Source organism: Heloderma suspectum, chromosome 1 (assembly GCF_057233095.1).
Source record: "Heloderma suspectum isolate Gila_16-S chromosome 1, 16-S_ref, whole genome shotgun sequence".
Classification (NCBI taxonomy): domain Eukaryota; kingdom Metazoa; phylum Chordata; class Lepidosauria; order Squamata; family Helodermatidae; genus Heloderma; species Heloderma suspectum.
The window spans coordinates 120,355,982-120,381,259 of record NC_139458.1 but is presented as its reverse complement, the minus strand read 5'-3'; the positions used below and the strand labels follow the sequence as shown (position 1 = coordinate 120,381,259).

Sequence of the window (25,278 nt, the reverse complement as noted above, 5' to 3'; positions counted from 1 at the left end):
ATGCTGAAGGGCTGTCTGAAGTTGTAAACATACAAGCAGCCCAGCCCGCTGGAATTAACAGTTCATAGCATCTCTTCACTCATACTTCCAGAGCCAGGGGGAAGCAAATGAACCACATAATATCTCAGAAACAGCAAGGGTAGCTGTGTTGGCCATAAAGAAAATTCAAAATCCATATTGGCATAATGCCTTTATTAGGCCAACCAAAAGATCACAAAAAATGTGCAAGCTTTCCAGATATCCATATGTTTTAATAAGGCAAGACATTACAATATCTCACAACTTGTTTTTTAAAAAAGCATGAAATGTTTACATGTATTGTGAATCAGTCTTATTTGAAACAAAGTTTAAAATGTAATCTCTTACTTGTATAGAAAAGCTCTGTTCATCTAATTCATTCTGCCTGACAAGAGCATATGTTGATTTTCCAGAGAAAAAGTAGTAGAGGCCATCAAAGGTTTCATAATGGTATTGTCCCCATGTTCGGCAAATGTTGTCTCGTTCTGCTCCTGTGTTTTGTACTATGGCAAGAGAGAGAAAGGGGGGAAAGTGCAATTCAGAAGCAATATATCTTGGTGATGCTTATGTTACTTCTGCAGGGAGTGATGACTAAACATTTATTCCAAAAGAGGGAAGAATATTTACATAAGTGTTTTGTTAGTTGCTACATAACACGTCTGGTTATTCAAATACTGCCTTCATCTACTTCATCTTCAGAATAAAGTGCAAGAGCCCCAAACTACAGCTTAGTGCCTATTAGGGAATTGAGTCTGGTTCAGAAAAGAAGTCTGCGAATACATCCAGGAGGGAGCAATCCTATGGCCCCTAGAAAGCGTCTGGGGGACATAGGATTGTTTGGTTTCCTGGATACAAAGTCAGAGACACAGCTCTGACATCATAGGAAACCTTGGTCCCCGACCTCTCCCCCTCCCTTCATAGCTGGCACAGAGAGAACCACACTGGCTACTTCTCCATGCTCACAAAACGAAGCATGGAGACAGCGGAAAGGAGGCGTTCCTGGGGGTGGGGAGGGGGCCAGGTGGCATTCCTACGATCTTTCCTATCAACACCCCAGCCTCTTTCCCTCCCCTTCTCCAAGGCCTCCACTAGACAGGTGAACATGCCCATCTAGCTAAAATGCAGAGAAGAAGGCACAACATGCCTACCTCTCTGCATAGAATACTCAAAAGCTTCAGAGTTCAGGGGCTTACAAGTACTTAGAGCGCAACCCATATGATTGTGCTCTAAGCCTAGTTTCAAGTCTTAGGTCACACTAGTTACAGTGTGTAGCATACAAATTATATTTTCTACTCACCTATTTGACATCTTGATCCAGTTGCATTATATCGACTACAGTCACATAACTGCCAATGCACACACTCGCCTCCATTAAAGCATGTGAATGAATCTAAATTTTAAAAGAGTACATAATAACTTCCTTACAAGTCACATGCATTTCTAACTGGATGAATATGTGAAAGCAGATAATGACAAGCATCTCTCAGTCTGATGGGCTGATAGGGATCTTCTCAGAAAATAATTATATTGTATGTATTCATCTTACATATAATCATGGGCTGTGAATATCTATCAAAGAGAACTCTACTGCTCTAACTACAAGAAAAAGCATTCATGCAATCAGATGCTAATGCAGTTTATCCTCTAACTAGATGAACAGCCAGCGCAGATTTCAATAGTAATCTATCAGAGAGGAAATCTTGCCACCGTTGGCAATACACGTTTAAATAGGAGGGAAGTCAGGCAAGTGTTTTTTGATTTAAAAGAAACTTACAAGCATCCACTTCGTTGTCTCATTTACTGACTGGATGTCACACATCTGTTTCATTACCCACAAGTAGGGGTGTATTGATTTTTCAGCTCCTAAACTAATGATTGGCTAAAGCCCCAAAGCTCTGTGCCATATAACATTGGTGGAACAACTTTAGCCTAAGAGATTTTTAAGGCCCAGGACAACCAATTGTCCACCCTTAGTGTAAAAGAACTTCAAGATGGCTCCTACAATATGCCTTACTTTAAGAGAACAACATCCTTCTGGGCATTCCAAGAGGAACTGGCTGCAGAAAGCATCCCTAAGTCTAGATAACTAACTTATTTAACCTGCTGGATGGGGTTATTAGAAATTGACCATTTAAATACAGGTGATCACTTATCAAATACAATCAATTTAGTGTTACTATAATTAATGCTAAGCACTTTCTTCTAATAAAATTTAGCCAGCAAATCCATCTGCTTTTTATGACTACCCCTGTTCAGAGATAATGGTCCTGTTGAGACGTAACAGCAGCACCTGGCAGCAAATCATGAGTTAATTAACCCATGAATTGCAGGATGCAGGTCACCCTCAAGCTGCACCTGAGCTGCTTCCTATTTGCATTAACAACCCCCAAATGCTGCCTTGGGGGCGGCGGGGGGGGGGGTTCCCTTGACTTTCAAACAGGGGCACTTGTGGTTGTTCATGAGCTAAACTACACCTAGTTAACCCAAGACAAACAGTAGATTTTTTAATCATCCAAACCAGGTCATTTCTATGGGGATAAAGTTAATAAGATCTGGGTTCTTATTCTGTGTTTTCCAGAAAGGTCAGCTCCCATTAATTACGTTTCTGCTAAATATTGTAAGCCAATGCTTAAATATGTTAAATGTTTTTTTGATATTGACTAACAAGCACAAGCAAGAACATTCATTAGATGCATTTTTTTTCTGGAATCCATCATTAAGTAGCTGGCAAGGGAGATGCAGGCAGACTTAGAGAACAGCAATTCAATAGCCAATTAAATTTCAAAGGATATTTTCCATCTAATTTCCTGTTTTAAAAGTTCATTTTATTAATGTTTTCATTACCAATTTTGTCCCAACACCTGCTTCTACAGGTGTCCAGTTTGTGATGCCAGCTCTGGAGAATTTTAATAGAAATACTATCACTGGAGCTGGTGAGCCACAGAATTCCTCCTACTACAAACATTACAAATTTCCCTCTTACATCTGGGTCTCCAACCATCCAGAGCAGATGTTGATGGTGCACATGGGACTGCAGGGAGAGAGAAAATTGCCACCCTCCTAGTTCCACTGATGGGAACAGCTCTATCAGCCTAAGATTCCACCCTAGAATTTTTTATTTTGGTTTTGGCGAAAAAAATGCTTTTGGATATCAGTAAGCATTTTAGATTTCACAAACCTAAAGCTTGCATAGCATATCTATTGCAATTTTAATGTTGTATGACTAAGACTGCCACTGTTACTTCAAAATGCTAGAATCCAACTTTTTCATCACTCTGATTATGTATACATACAGTGCTAGATTAGGGTAGATACACAAAACTTCTCATAATGGCAGTATAATCTGAGTTTACTTCACACTGGTGTTTCCTGTGAATCCTAATGGTGTGAACATCTTCAACGGCCAGAATATCATGCCTGGCAACCTCAATTCCTGACCTGTAGTTAACCGCTATTAGTCTGAGGTAACTACACAATTAAGGCTATATAGATTTCAGTAGGAATCTGTGTTGGTTTTTATAATATTCACTCATTGCGATATCTTCTCATTGTAGGATCATCAGTGAGGTAATATACCGCCATATAAAAACCTGTCAGTAAGCCCTTTAATTAATTACAAGTAAGCTGAAGTCCCTAGGACCTAGGCCCTATAACATCTGCAGACATTTGTTTTGTTTTGCATAATAAGACTACAACTGTTCAAATGGGGCTCTTTTTAAGTTTGATAGTGATTTTTAAAAACATTTTTAAAAATGTGGAGCTTACTGGATGATTCACAGATTGTGCTGCGAAATCTTCTTTCCCCAGAAGAAGATACTGTAGTAGATGAAGAATTGTAAACTGATGTTCCAAATAGCTGTACAGAAAGGAAAAAACCCTATTAATTCAAAATAAATATATTGTCCATGATTTATAACACTTTAAAATGCATTAAGAAAGCTATGCTAACACATGCTCATTTCTATAATACTTGTAAAAGTATTCAGAAGGTGTGCTAGCACATACCATCTTTGCCATCAATATTGACAAAGAACAGTTTAAGTTCAAAGCATAAAACAACCCATAAGTAGGGATGCTGCCAAAGCTCAAAATCAGACAATTTGTAAGCCAAATGTGACATATATATAATTCTCAAATGTATAATGAGACCTGACTTAGATCCAATGAACTTTTTTAAAAATTCATAATTCAAACTGAGTTACATTTCTGTTTTCTGCCCCTATCCTGCATAGTCTGCATGGTTTGGAGGAGAGGAGGCTAGTAAATTTATGGTAAATTGAAGTGATCTTAGGACTTTTTTTTACCATTTTCTTGGTTGTTTTAAATTTCTTTCAAGGTAAAAGCCTCTCTGAGAGGCTAGGAAGCACAGTTACCAGCTGTGGAACTTTCTTCTGAGGAAGAAGAAATGGGCTTCTTCATTACGTGGTTTTAGATGGGTATTAAAGACTATTCTGTTTCGTTAGGCTATTAATGCCATGTCACTCCTCAATTTTATTTTATGTTTATTTCTTTAAAATTATTATTATTAACAATATTTGAGAATAATTAAATAATAAGAATTATTATTAGGCCGCCTTTAGAACTCTCTATTGAATGGTATGGTTTTTACTCCTGTGTTCCTTGTTTTTACGATATACAATAAAAATATCATTAAAACATAACATTGCCCAGGGCAGCCTTCTCCAACCTGGTGCCCTTCAGATGTGTTAGACTACAAATCCCAGAACCCCTCAGCTGGTTGAGGATGGCTGGCCCAGGGTGCTTAGTAGATGGAAGAGGGATTTATAAATTTAATAAATAAATAAAATGGGTCTGGAATTGTCTTTGGAAATGGCACTACATGATCACATACTGTTGTTTCCAGGAGCTATATCAAAAGAAAAACGCTGGCTGCTCCCATCAGGGCAACAATTCATTTTTTTCAATACAGCCTTTGGAAATATTACATGATCACACCTAGCACAGTTCCCAATTTGCCCATCCCTACCCATAATATATTTGAGGTATATAACACCATGCAGTTACCAGAAGGAATATATTTACCATACAGAAGACCATTTAATCCTAAACAGGTTTCCTCAGATGTGTGTCCCATGGAGTTTAATGGGGCTTAAGATTTAGTTTTAAGATTTAGTTTAGCTTTACGGAGCAATCTATTACTCAAATTATGCCAGCCAAGAAGCTATAGGATATAGCAGAAGCCCCACTATGCAGGCAAAACATAAGATGCTGTCATCATGATATATTGGCGGACCTGACCAGATACACAGGCAAAACTGCTCAGAAACACTGGTGAAGATATATTCTGGTAGAACTACTTAAAGTAGGGCAGTGTTGTGGGCAGGAAAAGGGTGGCATAAGGCTGTTTCCTATAATCCTCCAAACCATGACCGTATTGACAGCACAACTTTACACCACGTCTGAATCTGGTGCAAGACATTTCCCACTGAGTTCAGGGAGGGTGGAAAATGCAAAAATAGCCACCACGAGGCTATCAACTGCCCTGCCCACATTGCCACAACAGAGCATAGTCTATGGGCTATATCTCTCTGGCCTCATGCAGTGTCTCCCACACACAGGGAAGGCATTCACCACCACATATTGGTAAAATCTGTGTTTGCAAAGGTCAAGCATAGCACTCCAACCAATGGTGCTGTTGGCCAAACACTCATGAGCACTTTTGCCTTGCAGGTTCACAGCCCAGATGCATGGATCAGAACAAGGTCCCACTGCACACACAGAATTCCACTGCAGCCCCACTACCCCAATGCAGGAGCAGGCTGAGGCATGAGCACTAGCCGTTCATTCAGGTGGCAACACTCTCTCGTCTCTCTTACTCCCTCACAAACACCTACTATGCATACAGGCCCAAGGACTATGTGCTTCCACTGCTGACTATTGCTCATTACTCTCTGTTTCACCCCTTGCTCTCTGCAGGTTGCTCTCCCACACATACAGGATCTATCCTATGCAAGCTATGAGGGAGGCCAACCCAATGACCTGCAGCAGTGATCAAGATGCTCTAGCTATTCCTCCGTGGGAGGACCCTACTTGTTAATCTATTTGTTGAAGGCAGGCTTTTGCAACCTTGAAAACTGTGGCAGACAGTCTGCAAGGTGTTCCTAGCATGGAGCTGGTGCCAAAAGGGACATTGCACCTGCTACCCTGCTGTCTGTTGAGCCATTGTCCAAGTCCTGCTGGAGTAAGCAGTTGGCAATTCCACATACGTGCCTTTCCCTTTCCAGATCCCTCCCATCCCAGACAGGGCCTAAAGATCATATTTTGCCCAGTACAAACTTGTAAAATAGGCCCCCTCCCACACACAATCCAGCTCTGTTAACTACAAATCTCCCAAACTAGTATCTCCTTCTAGTATCTGCCAAAGTTTTGTGCCTGTTCTGTGCCACAAATCCTGATGGTACGTCATTTTCATTTTGTACTGCTTTTAGGCAGCACAAACTCAGGATCTGCAGTGCAAAAAGAACAAAACTTTGGCATACATTTGGAGGAGATACTAGTTTGGGGGGTTCATAATTAACAGAGCCCCACATTCCAGTCAGTCCATACATACAATCCCATGAGTCACAAAATAAGTTTTTATTTTAGTTCTATGTTTCTGAAATTATACCATGACTTACAATGGTGCTTTTCTACCATATCCCCACCCCACCCACTCTCTCTCTCTCTCTCTCTCTCTCTCTCCCTCTCCCCCCTCCCCTTTAACCATGCAATGTAGCTTATTTGCTTGAACAAGCTACCTTGAGAACACCAACAAGCCACCCTGGCTGCATCCAGCCAACACACTAACCCACAGTCCTACAAGCATCCCACAGTTCAAAAGAACCCACACTCAACCACTGAGCATGGGTAGCATGTTGTGTGAACAGTTCCTCTCTCTCTCTCTCTCTCTCTATTCTAAAGAACAGCCTGGGCTAGCAGCTCACTGATCAGAAAGTTGCTTGTTCTGCTGTGCTTCAGGTTGGGCAATGGGTACACAGATGCAAGTAAGCAAGCTTCCATAAATACTCTCAAGCAGGATCTACAATTTAGCCTCAGAGAGTTTTTTCCTCATGGTAAGGGGACTGCAGCTTGAGCCAGGTCCCCTGGATCTCTTTTTGTTGTTGTTGTTGTTTATTCGGTCAGTCGCTTCCGACTCTTTGTGACTTCATGGACCAGCCCATGCCAGAGCTTCCTGTCGGCCGTCGCCACCCCCAGCTCCCCCAAGGTCAAGTCTGTCACCTCCAGAATATCATCCATCCATCTTGCCCTTGGTCGGCCCCTCTTTCTTTTGCCTTCCACTTTCCCTAGCATCAGCAACTTCTTCAGGGTATCCTGTCTTCTCATGATGTGGCCAAAGTACTAAGGCCTGAAAAATATACCCCCTCCCCTCCCCAATGCTTGGACCCTCATGCCAGACACTGTTCAATAAAGACTATGACTTTGCCACATGTGCTGTTTCTTCATTGCTAGGGGCTGGTAACAGAGTTCCCTTACCCACACCCTAATGTGATCTGGCTTCAGGATGGGCACAATAGCAGAGAGCTTTATGAACCCAGGGCCAGCGTACCCTCCTCTCTCTGCTAACTCAATACCCTCAGGATGTACAAGTGGGACAGGTGCTGTTGCCAGAGTATATGAGGCAGTTGGTGGGGAGAGGGAGAGATGAGGAAGGGAGGGGCAGTGAAGCTACCCAGCAGGTCTGGCCTATCCAGCAAAACAGCGGAGGAAAGAATAGGTTGCTAGGGCTACTTGATCCACACAGCAGCCAGGCATTTGGTCCATGCAATACTTTTCTTTATTTGCTCAGTTGGATGGATGAGAAAGCACATTTCCTAGTCTGGGGTTGTACCCTGGATTCAGACCTAAGGCTCCTTCTGCAGCCCCTGTGCTGCAGCCATCTAAGAATCTAAGGCATGGGAAGAAAAATGCCCCCACACAGTATGCCTGATTCCTATCTGTTGCTATAGCTGAGTGGGTCGGGAACTGCTCTGTCTGCACGGTGGATCAGAGTCCAGGGAAACCCCACTCTTTTGCCAGTGTGACTGGTTTTGGCCTGGCATGCAAAAGGTAAGTGTGGTGGGGCTCAGACACCCATCTCCCATTTCCCAACCTCATGCTCTATGCAGTGAGCTACTGGAGGCTGATGCTGTCAGTGGCTCCCCCTATTGTGTGGGGACCTGGACCCTCCCTTTTGCTGCTTGGCAAAAGAACTTTCCCTCCCAAATCTTTCTCCCAATCAGGTTGTGCATGCTCTGTGTAAGTCTCCTGCTGAGGAAGCTCTGTAGGTACTGGGTTGTGTGTTGTCTTCTTCCCCTTTGTGTGTTGTGCTCCAGAACAGTGGATGTGAGTGGCATATGGGGACTCCAAGCCCTGCTTGCGGAATTGTTGCTGTTTGGGCCATTGGAACTGCCTGACTGTGGGTGCTATGGCATTATGTTGCCTATGCTGTGTTACAGGGAGGTAGGGCCCCATTGACCTGCATTCATTGGCCCCTCTGCATGTTGATAACACGTGGGCAGTGTTGCTTGCTTAGCCCATGATTGGTGGGCTTCAGTGAGAGGCCATATCTCTGTAACATTTCCATTGCTTTGGGATTTTTCCAAGCTGTGCTTTTTCTCTCCCGCAAGGCTGAATATGAATAGGATATGGCAATTTTTCTGCCAGTGTAACAACATATCTCCCCCCAAAACATAGCTGGTATAAAGGATAGCTCTGTTACTCTTACTAGTGTTAGTACTGCTTCACTGTCATCAATATGGTTTTAATTAATAAAATTCAGAATGTTCTGTTTATATCTGCCAAATCTATATGTTCACGTTACAAGTGTTCAAAGTGAGTGATTTAGGTTCAACAGGTTGAGGAGAAGGCAACAAAATAAGCCCTTTCCATTCCTCGGATGCCTTTTATAACAGCAAGCCTTTGGTCTTATCAGGACTCAGAAGTTGATTTAATTACCTGTTTGTGGTTGTTCAGAATATTTCTCTCTCTATTGAACATTTCCAGAAAGAAAGAGTGGAGAGAAAGAAGAGACAGAATCTGATTTGCTTAAAGGAACCTAATTAGCCTCTATAGAGTAGAAAGTAAAAGGGCTTTTATCTTTTCTTTCTTTTTCCCCCATCCAGAAAATTTTGCAATACATGGTAGTTGACATAGTTCTGATATATCATTTAGTTATAAAGAAATATCAATAAATGGCAAAAGAAATGATTTTATACTAGCCAAATGCTTGGATGGAGCCTTATTACATATTACAAAAATGTAACGGGTTTAATTTGAAAAATACTCAACTTCACCAAAACTGAGAGCAACTTGCACTTCACAGTATCAGATCTTTGAAGAACAAGTGGAAAGGATATCAAGAGTAACAGGAGTCTTTCCATTGGACCCTGCTCCTGAAATAGGCCTAAATTTTGAAATTTTGAAGTTTTCCCCAATGAAAAAATAATTTAACTGAAAGTAGTTAATTTCCATAAGGATCACTGCATTAGTCTGTGGCATCAAAAAACTACTACGAGTCTTAGGGCACCTTAAAAATTAGCAAATTTATTCTGGGTTAAACTTCAGTGGGCACTGCCTACTTTATCAGATGTATGCCAAATCGACAGTTTGAGGTTGATGCATCTGATGAAGTGGACAGTGCCCACGAAAATTTATGTCAGAAGAAATGTGTTAGTGTTTAAGGTGACACAAGACTCTCTGTAGTATTTAATTTAAGTTACAATATTTTATAGATCTTATTTACAATACAATATAATGGTAACATAATACTCCTAATAATTTACTCCCATGGTTTATTTTGTTTGGGTTCCTTTTTACTAACATAAATGTGATGCTGTATTCTTTCAGTATAAAACTTTCATAATCCAGCTATAATTGAACTAGAGAACATTAGTTATTAACAGATGAGAAAAGTAATAAACAACAAAATATATAGCATTCTTTTAACACTTCTAGAAAGGCATCCAGAGCAATATGCTTACAAACAGAATTATTTATCCAAAGACTAATTATAATGCTACTTACAATATACATTCTGTCACTTGTATTATAAAAATAATTACAGAGCTGGAAAAATGTTAAAGGTTATCTTATAAAATAAACATTTAAAAACATTTTTAAAGAAATCCAAACATGTTATAACTCATCCATGAAATCTTTATAATGAATTTCTGCTCAGATAGAATATAAAAGTAAGACAACTATTAGAATAGATTTTATATCAATGTATTTCTCCCCCCTCCCCCCAGTAGCACTTGTTAGCTGCAGATCCCCCACTCAATAGAAATAGGTGAGTTAGTACATATAAATGTCTAGAGCAATCAGACACTTTTGTAGTGACTGAAGTAGTAAATCTCTCCTGACTTGTATTTCAACAATTGTCAAGAATTCAACAGCCTGAATCATTAACATGACACAGTCATAAAACACTTTTAATTCACTTCTTCAATTATAACAGGTACATAGAAGAAACATTTTACTTAGAGCTAAGTATAATTGTCTGGCTGTTCTTGCATATTCCAGTAAAAGAACAAAGGCATAATGCTCTCAAGGCAAAAAATGGTTTGTTAATGAAAGCAAAAGCCTTCACTATAGTCCTCTGAAGCCACCTATAAATAAGGTTCTTTCTAACACTGCTGGAAAATACAGAGATAAGAAAATATATTTGGTTCACCAGCTGGGTAACACAGTGCCAAATGGCTGAGAGAAAATAATAATAGTAACTGGAACACAGAAAGTGGTAAATGCATAACTGAACTAGCTGTGACCTGCTTGTCCCAGCACTCCAACAAAAATAACTCAACAGGTGAGTGGGTGGGTGCCCTTGCCTTACCTGCTCTCCCAGGGTACCAGGATCTCCTTTCTGAGGTACTCCACTGCTGCTGTTCCTAGGGAGGAAAAGAACAAGGCTGGGTCTGTTCAGCAGAGGTAATATGCACCTTTCTTACTCATGCAGAACTCAGGGAAGCTGTACCTCTACTCAGACAGAGGCCCCCAGGCTGAATTGGGAGTTTTCTTATGTGTGCATAGGAAACAAAATGGATTTAAGGAGTTTCCTCTAACTCTTGATGTTGCAGGCAGTGTTAATTCTCATGCAGATTTTGGTTGCTTTGATTGCTAGTCCGTTCTCAACAACATCCCAGTTTCTTATTTTCATGTCTTTTTTTTAACTAATTCTATTTTCCTCCTCTGTAACCTGTGAGGTGCAAACCTTTAACTCCATTTCAAAGAAATGAGGCTGAGTGGGAGGCATTAAGAGCTAGCAGATGTTGAGCACTTAGTACATTTTAAATTATGTTGGCAGAGATGTTGATGTGGATTTGTACCTGCAGAGAGGCATTCCTCGCGTAGCACCAGATCTCCAACCTTCTAGCTACCATACCATTTATTACTCAGTACAGGAAATCCGGCATTCAGGTGCCTTTTGTAGGAAAATGCTTTCATTTATTTACAGATATGCCCATTTACTTATATTTCCATGTGCAAGAAGAAAAGAGGAAAGAATTCCATGCCATCAAATATTTGACAGAGGAAACATATCTGTTTCAAGGGGAAGAAGCAAATAAGCCCTGTTTGTTTGTTTGTTTGTTTGTTTGTTTAATTATTAAACTCCTCATAAAATAAACTAAGGCTAAAACCCCATACACACTTCCCTGGGAATGAGACCCACTGAACTCAGTGGGATTCACTTTTGAGTAGACATCCATAGGATACCACAGTAAGTTGCCAAACCCCTGTGGGTGTGACACTATTGTGCCACACTGAAGAAGTTTTGAAATGTTCACTTCAGACTATATTTTCCTACATTCCAGAGACACAAACCTTTACATTTATAAATATTATACATTATCAGATTTTGTCTAAAAACAAGAGTCTTGTGTCACCTTAAAAACTAACCATTCATGGACTACAGCCCACTTCATTAGATGATTTACAGTCTAGATGTCTATTCAGAGGTACGCCCCACTGAATTTAATGGAACTTACTCCTGGCCTGGGTAAGTGAATATAAGGATTGCAGCCTCAGTGGGCTCTGTTCCGTGAAGTCCTATGCCACAATCTGTTTTTCTAACACTCTTCATTGTTTTTGCTGCAACAAACTAATATGGCTAGAGGCAAATTTTGATTATTGCCCCTCTCATGCCTTAGGGCACAGCCCTATCCATGTTTAGACAGAAAAAGGTCCTACTACTCCCAACATGCCCCAGCCAGGCATACTGTGAGTTGTTTAGATAGGAAAAAAGCTCTACATGCATAGGATTGCACCCTTAAATGCTAACAGAATTTCAATATAAAGTAAGTTACGGCAGGCAAAGCTTCCAGATTCAGTTCCCAAATTAGAGAGGTGTTCCTGTGGGTGGTACTCAAAATAGATACAAGTTGGTAAGGTTGTCCGGAGCAGACTCTTGAGAAAGAGCTCCTATACCTTTAAGAGTCAACACACCGAAGGCAGATTTTCGCCCGGTGAAGCTTTTCCCCATCCCACCACAGGACCGCCGCGGTGTGTGAAAGAGAGACTTCTCCCGGTGGAATTTTCCTCTCTGCGCTGCAACTCTTAAAGGTACAGGAGCCCACCGAGGTCTGGTCCGGGACAGATGTCCTTAGGTCGATGCGACAGCCAGGTAAGCTTCACATAATAAGAAAAAGGACTTTCCATTTGGAAAGGTATGGTATGGAATTCCAACCCCACTTTTTCAAGCGCGTCGCAGCGTCGCAAAGAGCAATTCACCTACCCCGGCGAGCCGCCCCACCCACGCTCCTTACCTTGACTGGCCAGGGGCCGCGCTTGGGGAGAGCAGCGCCACTGCGCTCCACGAGAACAGGGCTGCGAAAAAGGAAAAAAGAGAGAGAGAGAGAAATGCTGAGCGAGGTAGAAGGCGCGAGGCCCCGGACTTCCTTCCTCACAGCCCCTTCAGATATCCCCAAGTCGGCCTTGCTTCTCCCCATCCCACTCCACGCCCCCGTCCGTCTCCCCCAGAACGGCCGGAGAAAGAAAGGCCCCCTCACGGAAAGCGCGCGCTCTCTGGAACTCACCCTGAGGAATCCAGACGTAAAGAAGCACCTTGGCGCGCCTGGAGCGCGGCTCCATCTGGGCGTAGCGACTGGCGAGCTCTGAGGCGGCCGCTCGAGCCTGAGAGGAGAAAGGCGCCCACTCCCTCACCTGCGCCTGGGGAGCGTCTCCGCGCCAGGGAGCGCGCGGCACTGCTGGCCAGCGGAAGCAAGGGGTGGACCCACCGCTTGGCTCGCTTCTCCTCGCTCGCGTGCCAAACTTTTCTCTTTTCTGCGGCGGCGGCGGCGGCGGCACCCAGCCTTGGCACTGGGGACGCTTCCCGCGATTAGCATAATTTAGGCCCCTCTCAGGAGGCGCTGTCCCCCTGCCCTTTCCATAGGCGGCTCAAGAAAGCAATCTCGTCGAGACCCGGGGTGGGGATTTCTGCTTCTGACTGTCTCCTCAGTTTATCCCTTTCCTCAGTTTGCCCAATAGCGAGAAAGAACCAAGCCGTCTCCTAATCCATTGCCAAGAAAACAGTCCTGTTTTCCTTGTGGAATTTACTGGCACTGTTTCTCCTTATTATCGCCAAGAGCGGGATAGAAGGTGCTCTGCGCCATCGTGCTATTCACGTTTGCTCAGAACGAAACATCTCGCAGAGTTCAACTACAGCCAGCGTAGCTTTTCTCTCAGGGAAAATGGATTCTAGTGTTTCAGTCCGAGCCTCTGAACATTTAAGGAAGATCCAATGGAGTTGAATGGGCCGTACTCAGAAGTGAATATGCATAGGGTTGCAGCCTAAAGAAGCGTGGTTGAACACAGTGGGACTTGCTTCTGAGTAAACATAAAGAGGATCAGGCTGGTAAACGTGCCTCTGACCTCCTCCTGCATTATTTGTACCACATTTCAATATTATGCAAAATACATTTGTGGTACACAATGGGAAAACAAAGCTGCTTTACAGTGCAATCCCATATGTGTCTACACAAAAGTAAGTCCTATTGAATTGAATGAGACTTTCTCCCAGGTAAATGTGTATAGGAGTGTAGCCTTAAGGGCATACATAGGAGTATGTATGCATGCCTACTGCTGACCCACATTTCCCCAGTACAGTGTAAAAGTGTAGTAAAAGAAACACACAAAGTACATCATGACATTTAGCATTTACCAACTTCCCTCTTCAGTTCACTGGCTGTCATTTGTGGGGTGGGAGACAAAGAGATGTGGGATGAGAGTGCCTTGGACTGCAAGAAGATCAAACCAGTCCATACTCCAGGAAAGAAAGCCATTCTGCTCACTTGAGGGAATGATCTTAAAGGCAAGACTGAAATACTTTGGCCACATCATGAGAAGACAGGATACCCTGGAGAAGATGCTGACGCTAGGGAAAGTGGAAGGCAAAAGGAAGAGGGGCCGACCAAGGGCAAGATGGATGGATGATATTCTGGAGGTGACGGACTCGACCTTGGGGGAGCTGTGGGTGGTGACGGCCGACAGGAAGCTCTGGCGTGGGCTGGTCCATGAAGTCACGGAAGCAACTGAACAAATAAACAACAAAAACTGAGTAGGCATACTGAGATGTGGGTTAGTAGCTGCCAAGCATGCCTTTTTAGGTGCACTGGTGAAAACTGCTTAAAAGTGGCCTTTTGTTAATCTCCCACGTTTATAATGCAAATGCAAAACCTACTACATTTACATGAATTTTTTATTATTATTTAAGACAGTTCTGAATGATAACATTAAAAAAACACATTTTTAAAGCCTTATCATGCTATTTGTGATATGCCATGTTGATGTTAACATGGCTGGCCTTGCCATTAGACAAGATGAGGGGGTCACTTGAGGCAGCAGATGCTTGGGAGGTGGCAGCAAGACACTGAAGAGAGTTGTATGCCATGCGGCCTTCCCTGCGACCCCTAAACTAGCCTGGAGCCTTTAGGTGCAGTGGTGGATGGTGTCCCATCATTCATGTTGCATAAAGACTCATCTCACAGTTCACTTGGCATATGTACATGGAATGCGGGGGGCACCATCTTGTTCATTGCCTCAGGTGGCGAAATGTCTTGGGCCAGCCCTAATTAGATATTATTAAATAGAATGTACATTGGCTTACATGAAGGTTTTGCATTCACACTGCAAACTGATTCCAGCAAACCCAATTTAATGTGAAAATGGCTTTAAAATGGCAACTCCTACACTACATTAATAACCACATGTGAACCAATAAAGAGTGAGAGAAGTACAAAGGTATTTTTAATGTAGTGTATGAAAATGGTCTGGACCTCAATAACATATTTGGGGTTTTTAACTCCTCCAGTCCATAAGCACCAGGGCTTCAACCAGCACCTAATCACATGGCCAGTAGAACTAACTCAGGCTGCACAGCTTGCATGTCTGCTTCTCAGGAATTGTCACAGGAGGAAAAGTATATCGCCCTTATATACCTTGTTTATTGCTGCCCATTTCAAACTAGCCTACAAAATACTCCGTTTTCTATGTTACCATGTAATATATCTGTACAAAAGCAGGTCATCATTTGCCAAAGATTGCAGTGAGTTTTCCATCTGAACAAAAGCGTAAATTCTTGTGTCGAGTCTAAGAGGAGTTTAGGCTGGGTGTGTATACCTACTTTACTCAATGAGACTTACTTCTGGGTAGACATGTATGAGATTGCACTGTGACTCTCCAAGGAGATAAATACATAACTGCCTCATTTTAAAAACTACATGGAATAACTAAACCTGCCCTCTGGAGAGACAGCTATATCCTACTTTCTGCTGCTATTATCCATACCTGAAAACTGGGATTGTGGTTTCAGTTGGGAACCCCAGAACTTCCAAATCTTCAGTGCTTTGTCAGTATTAATGTCCCTGATACAGTTCTCTCTATTTTAAAAACTGTTTTATTTATTTTATTTACATTTTATAGCACCCAATAGATAAAGCTGTCTGCGGTTCACAAAGGTTTAAGGCTTAAAAACAATCATCCTTAAATGAAGAAATATTTCTAACTTATTTCCCCTTTCTTCTATCTTGTGCTCCTCTTTTAGCTTCCTGATCTTGTTTGATTTCTAGCCTTCCTTATTCTGTGTGCATTTTCTCTTGTTTTTTTTAAATCTCCTCTGCTTCTTTTCTGTCTCCTTTCTCTGCCATACTTTCTCTCACCCCCTGTCTCCCTTACTTCATCCTTCAGCTATCTCATAATAGAAGCTTTAAAAGCTGCCAGGGCCAGGTGAGAAATTGTCTTAGATGAAAAGAGTCTCTTTTCTGACTGCTTTAGGAAATCTGTTAACAGTAAGTAATTAAAAAGATCTCATTCCCCTCTTTGTAATTAGTGCCCATGTATTATATTTCCCCCTGTAACAAGCTATTCAGTTCAGTAAGGATGATGACACAGCAATGACATCTTCACCAAGAACTCTGCCTTCCTGTAAGCAACAATGGAAAATCAAAAGAGGGTGGCTTCTCATCCATGCCCATATTTACTTCTGCCCCCTGAAAGATTTAACTTCTTGTATTGCATTTGCACTATAATAGAAACATGGAAGATATATAGCAGAATTCCTGTTTTCCAAAATGTGATTATCCAAATCTCACTAATAATCAACATTTACTCTATGTATAATCTAACTTCTCAGGCTGAATGGAGGAAGGGCAGCTGCCAATACATCTGGAGCAGCTAGCTAGCAATTAGAGCAGAGGGGGTGTCACATTTTCCTGGCAACATGTCATGGGCTGACTGATAGGAAAACACTGTTTTACTGCAACCACAGTGCTACCTTGTGAGGAAATGTTTGTATTTTCTTGCACCTGATTTGCTGGTTGGGAAAAGTATATTTGAACTGAGGGAATGCTTCTCTGCAATAAGAACGGAGATATTTGATTTCCATGCACAATAAGAAAAATATCAGTGTGATCGTATAGGCTTCTGACTCTCAATTACATCTTTTAAAAAGACAAGCCTATTTATTAAATTATGGAATTCACTTCCACAAGAGGTAATGTTGACCACCAATTTGTATGCCTTTGAAAGGGGATTGGACAAATTCATGGAGTGTAAGGCTATTGATGGCTACTAGTCCTGATGGCTTTATGCTACCTCCAGTATCAGAGGCAGTATACCTATGTACACCAGTTGCTGGGGAATATGGGTGGGAGGGTGCTGTTGCAGTAATGTCCTGCTCATGGGTTTCCCATGGGCAGCTAGCTGGCCACTGTGTGAACAGAATGTTGGCCTAGATGTCTGATCCTTTGTCTGATCCTGCATGGCTGTTCTTATTATGCATATACTTAGTTTGCAGTCCAGTGTAATTATGCATGCTTCAGTTCAATGGTATTTTAAAGTGTTCCACAGACAAATCAGTCTGCACATACAGACCTCTGTTTTTGTACACAGACTGCCTTTTGCTGGTCTAGGGTGTAATCTAAAACTAATAAATGAAGCTTCCATCCTGTAAGCCTAGATCTATGTTTTAGCTACTAGTAGAAGTACACCCTCCCACAAAGCTTTAAGAGACAACAGAACTTCAACAGATCATTCCCTTTCCATGTGCTGCTTGGCTCTTTGGTGGCCTCTATTATGAAGAAAATGTCATCACTCATATTTCGATTCTTAGATGCAAAAATGTTCAATGTTCAGACTTCTCTAGCAATCAGTGTGTCTTGGGCTATGTGCATAACAAATTTTAGCTTTCTGAATGGGCTTGAAATACGTTTTCCATTTGGGAGTATTACCTTTTGCCCAACATTTCTAAGGAGAAACTTACAAATATCTACCTTTCATCCTTTTGTGTGTGTTTTCAGTAATCAAAATGTGGTGAGCTGGAAATATCTTCACTACTTTTAGCCTTCCAGGTGGCCTAGAAGTACTTTAAACATTTTGGGGCACAAATCTTGCCCATCCAGCCCCATTTCTATGTGGAAGTTTATAAATGTATCTCTTTTGGACTATGTATGTGCCAAATTTCCAGCTTACTGGCTAGCCTGGAAGTACCATAACCTCCTGGAGTACAATTTAATTTTCCCATTTTGAGGAAGAGGTATATAAATATATCTTCCAGCTTTTTCTAGTAATGACACTACTTGGACCTCTGTGACTTCCCTAACCCAGTGCCCTCCCACTGTGCTGGAAGACTGGACACATATCTAAAATATCACATATGCACAAATCAAAAAGTGCAGAAGTCTATGGAACCAGACATTTTCCATGGAGCTGAAAAGAGATGATTATCTAAATTGAGATCAACATCATAAAACTGAAGCAGATATGGTACTGATAATGCTAGTTTATATACGTAAGCCACCAGATGAACTCAAACCAGGGATACTAGCTTTAAGACTCAGCACCTTATTCCATACCATGATGGCACAGCTTGCTGGAGGAAAGGGGCTCCTGGCCTACTCTGTTCTATGCTGCAGTTCCACCAGTGCAGATAGCCAAAAGGTGGTATTGCAAATACAAACTCCGCGGGCATCATGTGGCTGATAGGGTCCCACCAGATAGATCCTATAAAGTTGCTGACTGTGGCCTTCAGTGTTGCCAAGTGTGTGAAAATTCTCATACAAGTACAAGAATCAGAGCCCTCCATATAAGGTATGAGATGTTTTGCACTCTTATATGCCAAAACAAAAAAACAGTATTGTTCTGGTGGTGGTTATTAACAAGTCACAAGCAATAGTGTGAGTGTGAGAATACTGGATGGGGAGAGAGAGGGTATTTTCTTGTTTTGCTGCTATTGTTGCCCCAACAAGGGATAGTTTACAATGTAAAGGAAATTTCCAGTCACATATCCTGTTTACTCTAGTAGCCTTTGCTTTTAAGCACTTTATGGATATAATAATTTCCCTATAATCCAAGGTGTGCACAAAATGTATACTTAGAGTTGTTCGTTCATTTTATAGGTCCTATAGACTTGGGAAAGTGAATTTGTATATGTACCATGCAGTCTAATTTCAAGATGGCCACTGTAATTCAAAATGGCAACTACAAACATTTATCTCCCTACTTCTGAGGCCAAGTTATGAATGATTTCAGTGTGGTTCACAGCATGCCCAAACATGTAGGAGGGAACAGTAACTGTCAGGTTAGGGTCTCCAAAAAAAGCAGATCCTGGCCTATTAGGATGAAAAGAAGCATCTGGGATACATTACAGGTTTAGAAGCGGAGGGGAGGAAAAGAAAAGAAGCTATAATTCCTTCTCAGGAGTTGGATTTTGGTTTACTTGAAAAAAAACAAGTATAGTGTTATGTCTCCTTTTCTGAGTCCTGTTAATAGGCATGTTCAGATGTACATCTTTTAGATGTCAGTATGTGATTTATCCTACTCTGTGGAACTCCCTCCCTAGGGAACTCCGCCATGCCCCTTCTTTAATGAGCTTCCGCCACGCAGTAAAAATGTGGTTGTTCCGGCAGGCATTTGGGGTGGGTTAGGGTATTTTTAGAAATATGATGTTTTTAATGTAGAATTTTATTATTTTAAACTGTTTCTATTATTGTACATCGCCCAGAGTGGCTCGGTGACCAGCCAGATGGGCGATTAATAAATTTAATAAATAACAAATAAATAATAAATAAATTATCCCAGGCCAGTATGATCCTGATTTTGCAGCTTATGTGACACATGTACATGCTCTCTGTTGTGTTCCATCCATTTTGAACATCGACGCCAATTTGCACAAACACTAGAGCAGCGTCAGTTTCCCACCCCAAATAGGCATGTTTTATATTCACAGAAGTGTGTTTCACATGGGGCTAAACCAGACACTTTGTTAAATGTTCAGCATGTACCTGATCCCTTTCTTTTTTTAACTTTATTGTAAATGTGTAGGCCTCTGATCAGGATCGGAACCAGTACGCATGTGTTGAACATCACCTTAATTGCTTTTTAAACATTATGGCAGTAAATAAAATAAATGAATGAATGGGGGGAGTTAAACATTCCACTCAGCTGTTTTCTGCCCACAGAGGAGTTAAAGAAAGAAGGAAAGCCTCAATTGGCTCAGAAGTGAGTAGGCAGCCAGTGCATAGCTGTCTTTATAGTCTTCTTCACAGGACAAGAAGACAAGGGTTGGATCTAAGATTTGCCTCCCACAGATAGAATGTTTCCTTCTATCCACAGGAGGCTTCTCATCTAGTGGAAAGATCCTGCTGGCAAAATGGAGGAGATGGCAATCTTTGCTGATTTCCCTGTTCTCTTGCAGTCCCCTGTGCCCCTCCCCCAAATACATTCTGGAAGGTTGGGTAATGCTCCAAAACAGTGGGAGAGCTGGCATTGAGGGCTGGGCCACAAAGAAAGGGGGAAATCTTCCCCACTTTCTGCTGGTGGGAGCATTCTGTGAACTCCACTCAGGGAATGCTCCCACCAGTGGAAAAGAAATTGGATCCAACCCAGACTTCAGTGCCACAGATGGCAAATGCATGTGTTTCCACAGAACCCAAAAGTGTTTCCCTGTCAGCTTTGAGGAAGAACAGATATACATTTAAAAATACAATCATACAACAACAACAACAACAACGTTGTGAGGAAAGTGCAGGCCTCTGAATCCTGACAAAAATGCTGAGAGCAAATGTTTTTAAATGGCACCTATGAACTGGAGCCCCTTCATGGATCACTGCCTTGTTGTGGCGAAGGGGCTTGCGTAACTCAGTGAAGCCATAAGCTATGCCGTGCAGGGCCACCCAAGACGGACAGGTCATGGCAGAGAGTTCTGACAAAATGTGGTCCACTGGAGAAGGAAATGGCAACCCAATCCAGTATTCTTGCCAAGAAAACCCCATGGAACGTATCACAAGGCTAAAAGATATGACACCGGAAGGTGAGCCCCTCAGGTCGGAAGGTGTCCAATATGCTACTGGGGAAGAGCAGAGGGTATTTCCAAGTAGCGCCAGAAAGAGTGAAGCGGCTGGGCCAAACCCGAAAGGACACTCAGCTGTGGATGTGTCCGGCGGTGAAAAGAAAATCCGATGCTGTAAAGAACAATATTGTTTAGGAACCTGGAATGTCAGATCAATGAATCAAGGTAAGCTGGAGGTGGTCAAACATGAGATGGCAAGATTGAACATCGACATCTTTGGAATCAGCGAACTAAAATGGACAGGCATGGGCGAATTTAATTCAGGTGACCATCATATCTACTATTGTGGGCAAGAATCCCTTAGAAGAAATGGAGTAGCACTCATAGTCAACAAAAGGGTGGGAAAAGCAGTACTGGGGTACAATCTCAAAAATGACAAAATGATCTCAGTACGAATCCAAGGCAAACCATTCAACATCACAGTAATTCAAGTCTATGCCCCAACCACTGAGGCCGAAGAAGCTGAGGTTGATCGGTTCTATGAAGACCTACAACACCTTCTAGAACTAACACCAAAAAAAGATGTCCTCTTTATCATAGGGGATTGGAATGCTAAAGTAGGAAGTCAAGAAATCACCGGGATAACAGGCAGGCATGGCCTTGGTGTACAAAATGAAACAGGACAAAAGCTAATAGAGTTTTGCCAAGAGAACATGCTGATCATAGCAAACACTCTTTTCCAACAGCACAAGAGGCGACTCTACACATGGACGTCACCAGATGGTCAATATCGAAATCAGATTGATTATGTCCTTTGCAGCCAAAGATGGAGAAGCTCCATACAGTCAGTCAAAACAAGACCTGGAGCTGACTGTGGCTCAGATCATGAGCTGCTTCTTGCAAAATTTCGGCTTAAATTGAAGAACGTCGGGAAAACCACTAAACCGTTCAGGTATGACCTAAATCATATCCCTGATGAATATACAGTGGAGGTGAGGAATAGATTTCAGGGATTAGACCTGATAGACAGAGTGCCTGAGGAACTATGGACGGAGGTCCGTCACATTGTTCAGGAGGCAGCAACGAAATCCATCCCAAAGAAAAAGAAATGCAAGAAAGCCAAGTGGCTGTCTGAGGAGGCTTTACAAGTAGCTCACGAAAGAAGGGAAGCGAAAAGCAAGGGAGAAAGGGGAAGATATACCCAACTGAATGCAGAGTTCCAGAGAATAGCAAGGAGAGACAAGAAGGCCTTCTTAAATGAACAATGCAAAGAAATCGAGGAAAACAACAGAATGGGAAAGACTAGAGATCTCTTCAAGAAAATTGGAGATCTCAAGGGAACGTTTTGTGCAAAGACGGGCATGATAAAGGACAAAGAAAGCAGGGACCTAACAGAAGCAGATGAGATTAAGAAGAGGTGGCAAGAATACACAGAAGAACTATACAGGAAAGATCTGAATGTCCCTGATAGCCATGATAGTGCGGTCACTGAACTTGAGCCGGACATCCTAGAGAGTGAAGTCAAGTGGGCCTTAGGAAGCATTAGTAACAACAAAGCTAGCGGAGATGACAGGATTCCAGCCGAGCTATTTAAAATCCTAAAAGATGATGCTGTTAAAGTGCTGCATTCAATATGCCAACAAATCTGGAACACTCAATAGTGGCCACAAGACTGGAAAAGGTCAGTTTACATTCCAATTCCAAAGAAGGGCAACGCCAAAGAGTGTTCAAACTACCGCACCATTGCGCTCATTTCACATGCCAGCAAGGTGATGCTCAAAATCCTACAAGCTAGGCTTCAGCAGTATGCGAACCGAGAACTACCGGAAGTACAAGCTGGGTTTAGAAGAGGCAGAGGAACTAGAGATCAAATCGCCAACATTCGCTGCATCATGGAGAAAGCAAGAGAATTCCAGAAAAACGTCTATTTCTGCTTCATTGACTACGCTAAAGCCTTTGATTGTGTGGATCACAACAAACTGTGGCAAATTCTTAAAGTGATGGGAGTACCAGACCACCTTACCTGTCTCCTGAGAAACCTGTACCAGGGTCAAGAAGCAACAGTAAGAACCAGAGATGGAACAACCGATTGGTTCAAAATTGGGAAAGGAGTACGACAAGGCTGCATATTGTCACCCTGCTTATTTAACTTATATGCAGAGTACATCATGAGAAATGCCAGGTTGGATGAATCAGAGGTCGGAATTAAGATTGCTGGGAGAATTATCAACAACCTCCGATATGCAGACGATACCACCCTAATGGCAGAAAGCGAAGAGGATCTCAAGAGCCTCTTGTTGAGGGTGAAAGAGGAGAGTGCAAAAGCTGGTTTGAAACTCAACATTAAAAAAACTAAGATCATGGCATCTGGCCCCATCACTTCCTGGCATATAGAAGGGGAAGAAATGGAAGCAGTGACAGATTTTACTTTCTTGGGCTCCAAGATCACCGCAGACGGTGACTGTAGCCATGAAATTAAAAGACGCTTGCTCCTTGGGAGGAAAGCTATGGCCAACCTAGACAGCATAGTAAGAAGCAGAGACATCACCTTGCCGACAAAGGTCCGTCTAATCAAAGCTATGGTTTTCCCAGTAGTAATGTATGGCTGTGAGAGCTGGACTATAAGGAAGGCTGAGCGCCGAGGAATTGATGCTTTCGAACTGTGGTGCTGGAGAAGACTCTTACGAGTCCCCTGGACTGCAAGGAGGTCAAATCAGTCCATCCTAAAGGAAATCAACCCTGAGTGCTCATTGGAAGGACAGATAATGAAGCTGAAGCTCCAATATTTTGGCCACCTAATGGGAAGAGAAAACTCCCTGGAAAAGACCCTGATGCTGGGAAAGACTGAAGGCCAAAGGAGAAGGGGACGGCAGAGGATGAGATGGCTAGATAGCATCACGGATGCAATGAATATGAACTTGAGCACGCTCCGGGAGAGAGCGCAGGACAGGAAGGCCTGGCGTGCTATGGTCCATGGGGTCACGAAGAGTCGGACACGACTGAACGACTGAACAACAACAATGAACTGGAGAGAAGGAATGAGGAATGGAATGGGACTGTAGCTTGAAGATGTCTCCTGGGAGGGAAAGGAATGCTCACAGTGTGATGAAACTGTGGCTGATTCACTTTCAGGTTAAATAACTTGGAAAACTGGTTCTAGTATGGCAGATCATTCTGCTACAGCAAAAGATGCATTTGTATTGAGAATGGCAATTTTGCATTCGCACCACATCAGTGGACATAATGTAGTATATTTACATGTACGCAGAAAGTATATAATTTACTGAAATTCTGAAATTCTAGAGGTGGATCAAAGAGTCCCTTATGTTTGCCCACGCATGCATTGGGATAAATATTTCACCTTCCAACTGCAACTCCTGATGTGGCTAATCCCATCCTAGGTTTGGATCTCACACTACGTTGGAGCCCAGAAAGCAGAGTCCATTCAGAAGGTGGGCCCTTGGGAAATCCTGAGCTAAAGTTAAGCATACTCAAGTTTCATTTACCTATTTAGATTCTAAATAGAAGAATTAAATACTTGCGCAACAATCTCCCATTGAAATGGGGGGAATCTAAAATGCTGATCTGTATGTAATTTTGCCTGGATCACGCCTGATGTATTTTTAGAGTACAGGTATGAAAAAGATATTTATCCCTTTACCAAAGGTATTTGGATTGGAGGTAAAGTGGGGTTAATGAAATGTAAAATAAAACGCTATATAGGAGTTGAACTACATTCACTGAAATTACGTGGCAGCTAAGGGAGTTCGAGAAGAACATGTCAGGGCAGTGCAGGCGATGCAAACGAGGAAGCGCCTTCCTTCCCCCGGGCTTCCCTCGGACAACCGCTCGCTCGCTCCGCCGTCCATGCAGGGCTGTGCTGCGCCCTCTAGTGTGGGTTCAAAGCCCTACCCTGTGCCCTGGACCGGGAGGAAACCGCAGCCGCAGTGTGCGCGCCCCGAGAGGAAGGTTCCCCAGGGGAAAAGCCACGAGAAGGTCGCTCTCGCCATTGTCATGGAGCGGAAGGTGGCCAGGGAATTCAGGCACAAGGTAAGAGAGAAGCGCGCTGCCTAACGATCCCCCGCTGCGCTCTCGGCCTTCCTCGCTAACCTGTAACTTTCTGCCCCGCCTTGGCCCTGTGAGCGGTCGAAGAAGCTGCCGCCGCTGCCGAGGAGGGGAGGAGGGCGACATCTTGCTGGGACTATGGACTCTTGGTATCAATTAACTCGGACCTTGCGAGGGGAAGGTAAGGGGAGGGGGAGAGGAGAGGGGAAGATGAAACGCTTCTTTCAGCAGAACAACGTTTTTCTCCCAGGGGCCCGACGAGGTGTGCGGGATAAGGATCACATTCTTTCGCGAGGAAGGATGGAGCAGAGCCCGCATTCCCACCTTTGCGAAGGGCGACTAGAATGTGCATGCGTGACAAACGCGCTTGCGGTTGTCATCCATCTTTTTCTGCCCCACAGGACCTGGGTTCCCTT

The 25,278-nt window shown here is 42.7% G+C and overlaps 2 protein-coding genes across 2 annotated transcripts in view; one reads left to right on the top strand and one right to left on the bottom strand.

Annotated features, from left to right (window-relative positions):
- Window positions 1–13,625, bottom strand: part of OTOG (otogelin) — a 186,185-nt gene extending 172,560 nt beyond the window's left edge. The window contains exons 1-5 of the mRNA XM_084850807.1: window positions 13,570–13,625; window positions 10,850–10,904; window positions 3,784–3,874; window positions 1,316–1,408; window positions 367–521 (exon numbers count right to left, since the gene is read on the bottom strand). Of these exons, the coding sequence (XP_084706933.1) occupies window positions 367–521; window positions 1,316–1,408; window positions 3,784–3,874; window positions 10,850–10,904; window positions 13,570–13,625 (450 nt within the window). The remainder of the gene's footprint in view (window positions 1–366; window positions 522–1,315; window positions 1,409–3,783; window positions 3,875–10,849; window positions 10,905–13,569) is intronic.
- Window positions 13,626–24,764: 11,139 nt separating this feature from the next.
- USH1C (USH1 protein network component harmonin) overlaps window positions 24,765–25,278 on the top strand; it is a 104,333-nt gene continuing 103,819 nt past the window's right edge. The window contains exon 1 of the mRNA XM_084828496.1: window positions 24,765–24,847. Within this exon, the coding sequence (XP_084684622.1) occupies window positions 24,812–24,847 (36 nt within the window). The 5' untranslated portion in view covers window positions 24,765–24,811. The remainder of the gene's footprint in view (window positions 24,848–25,278) is intronic.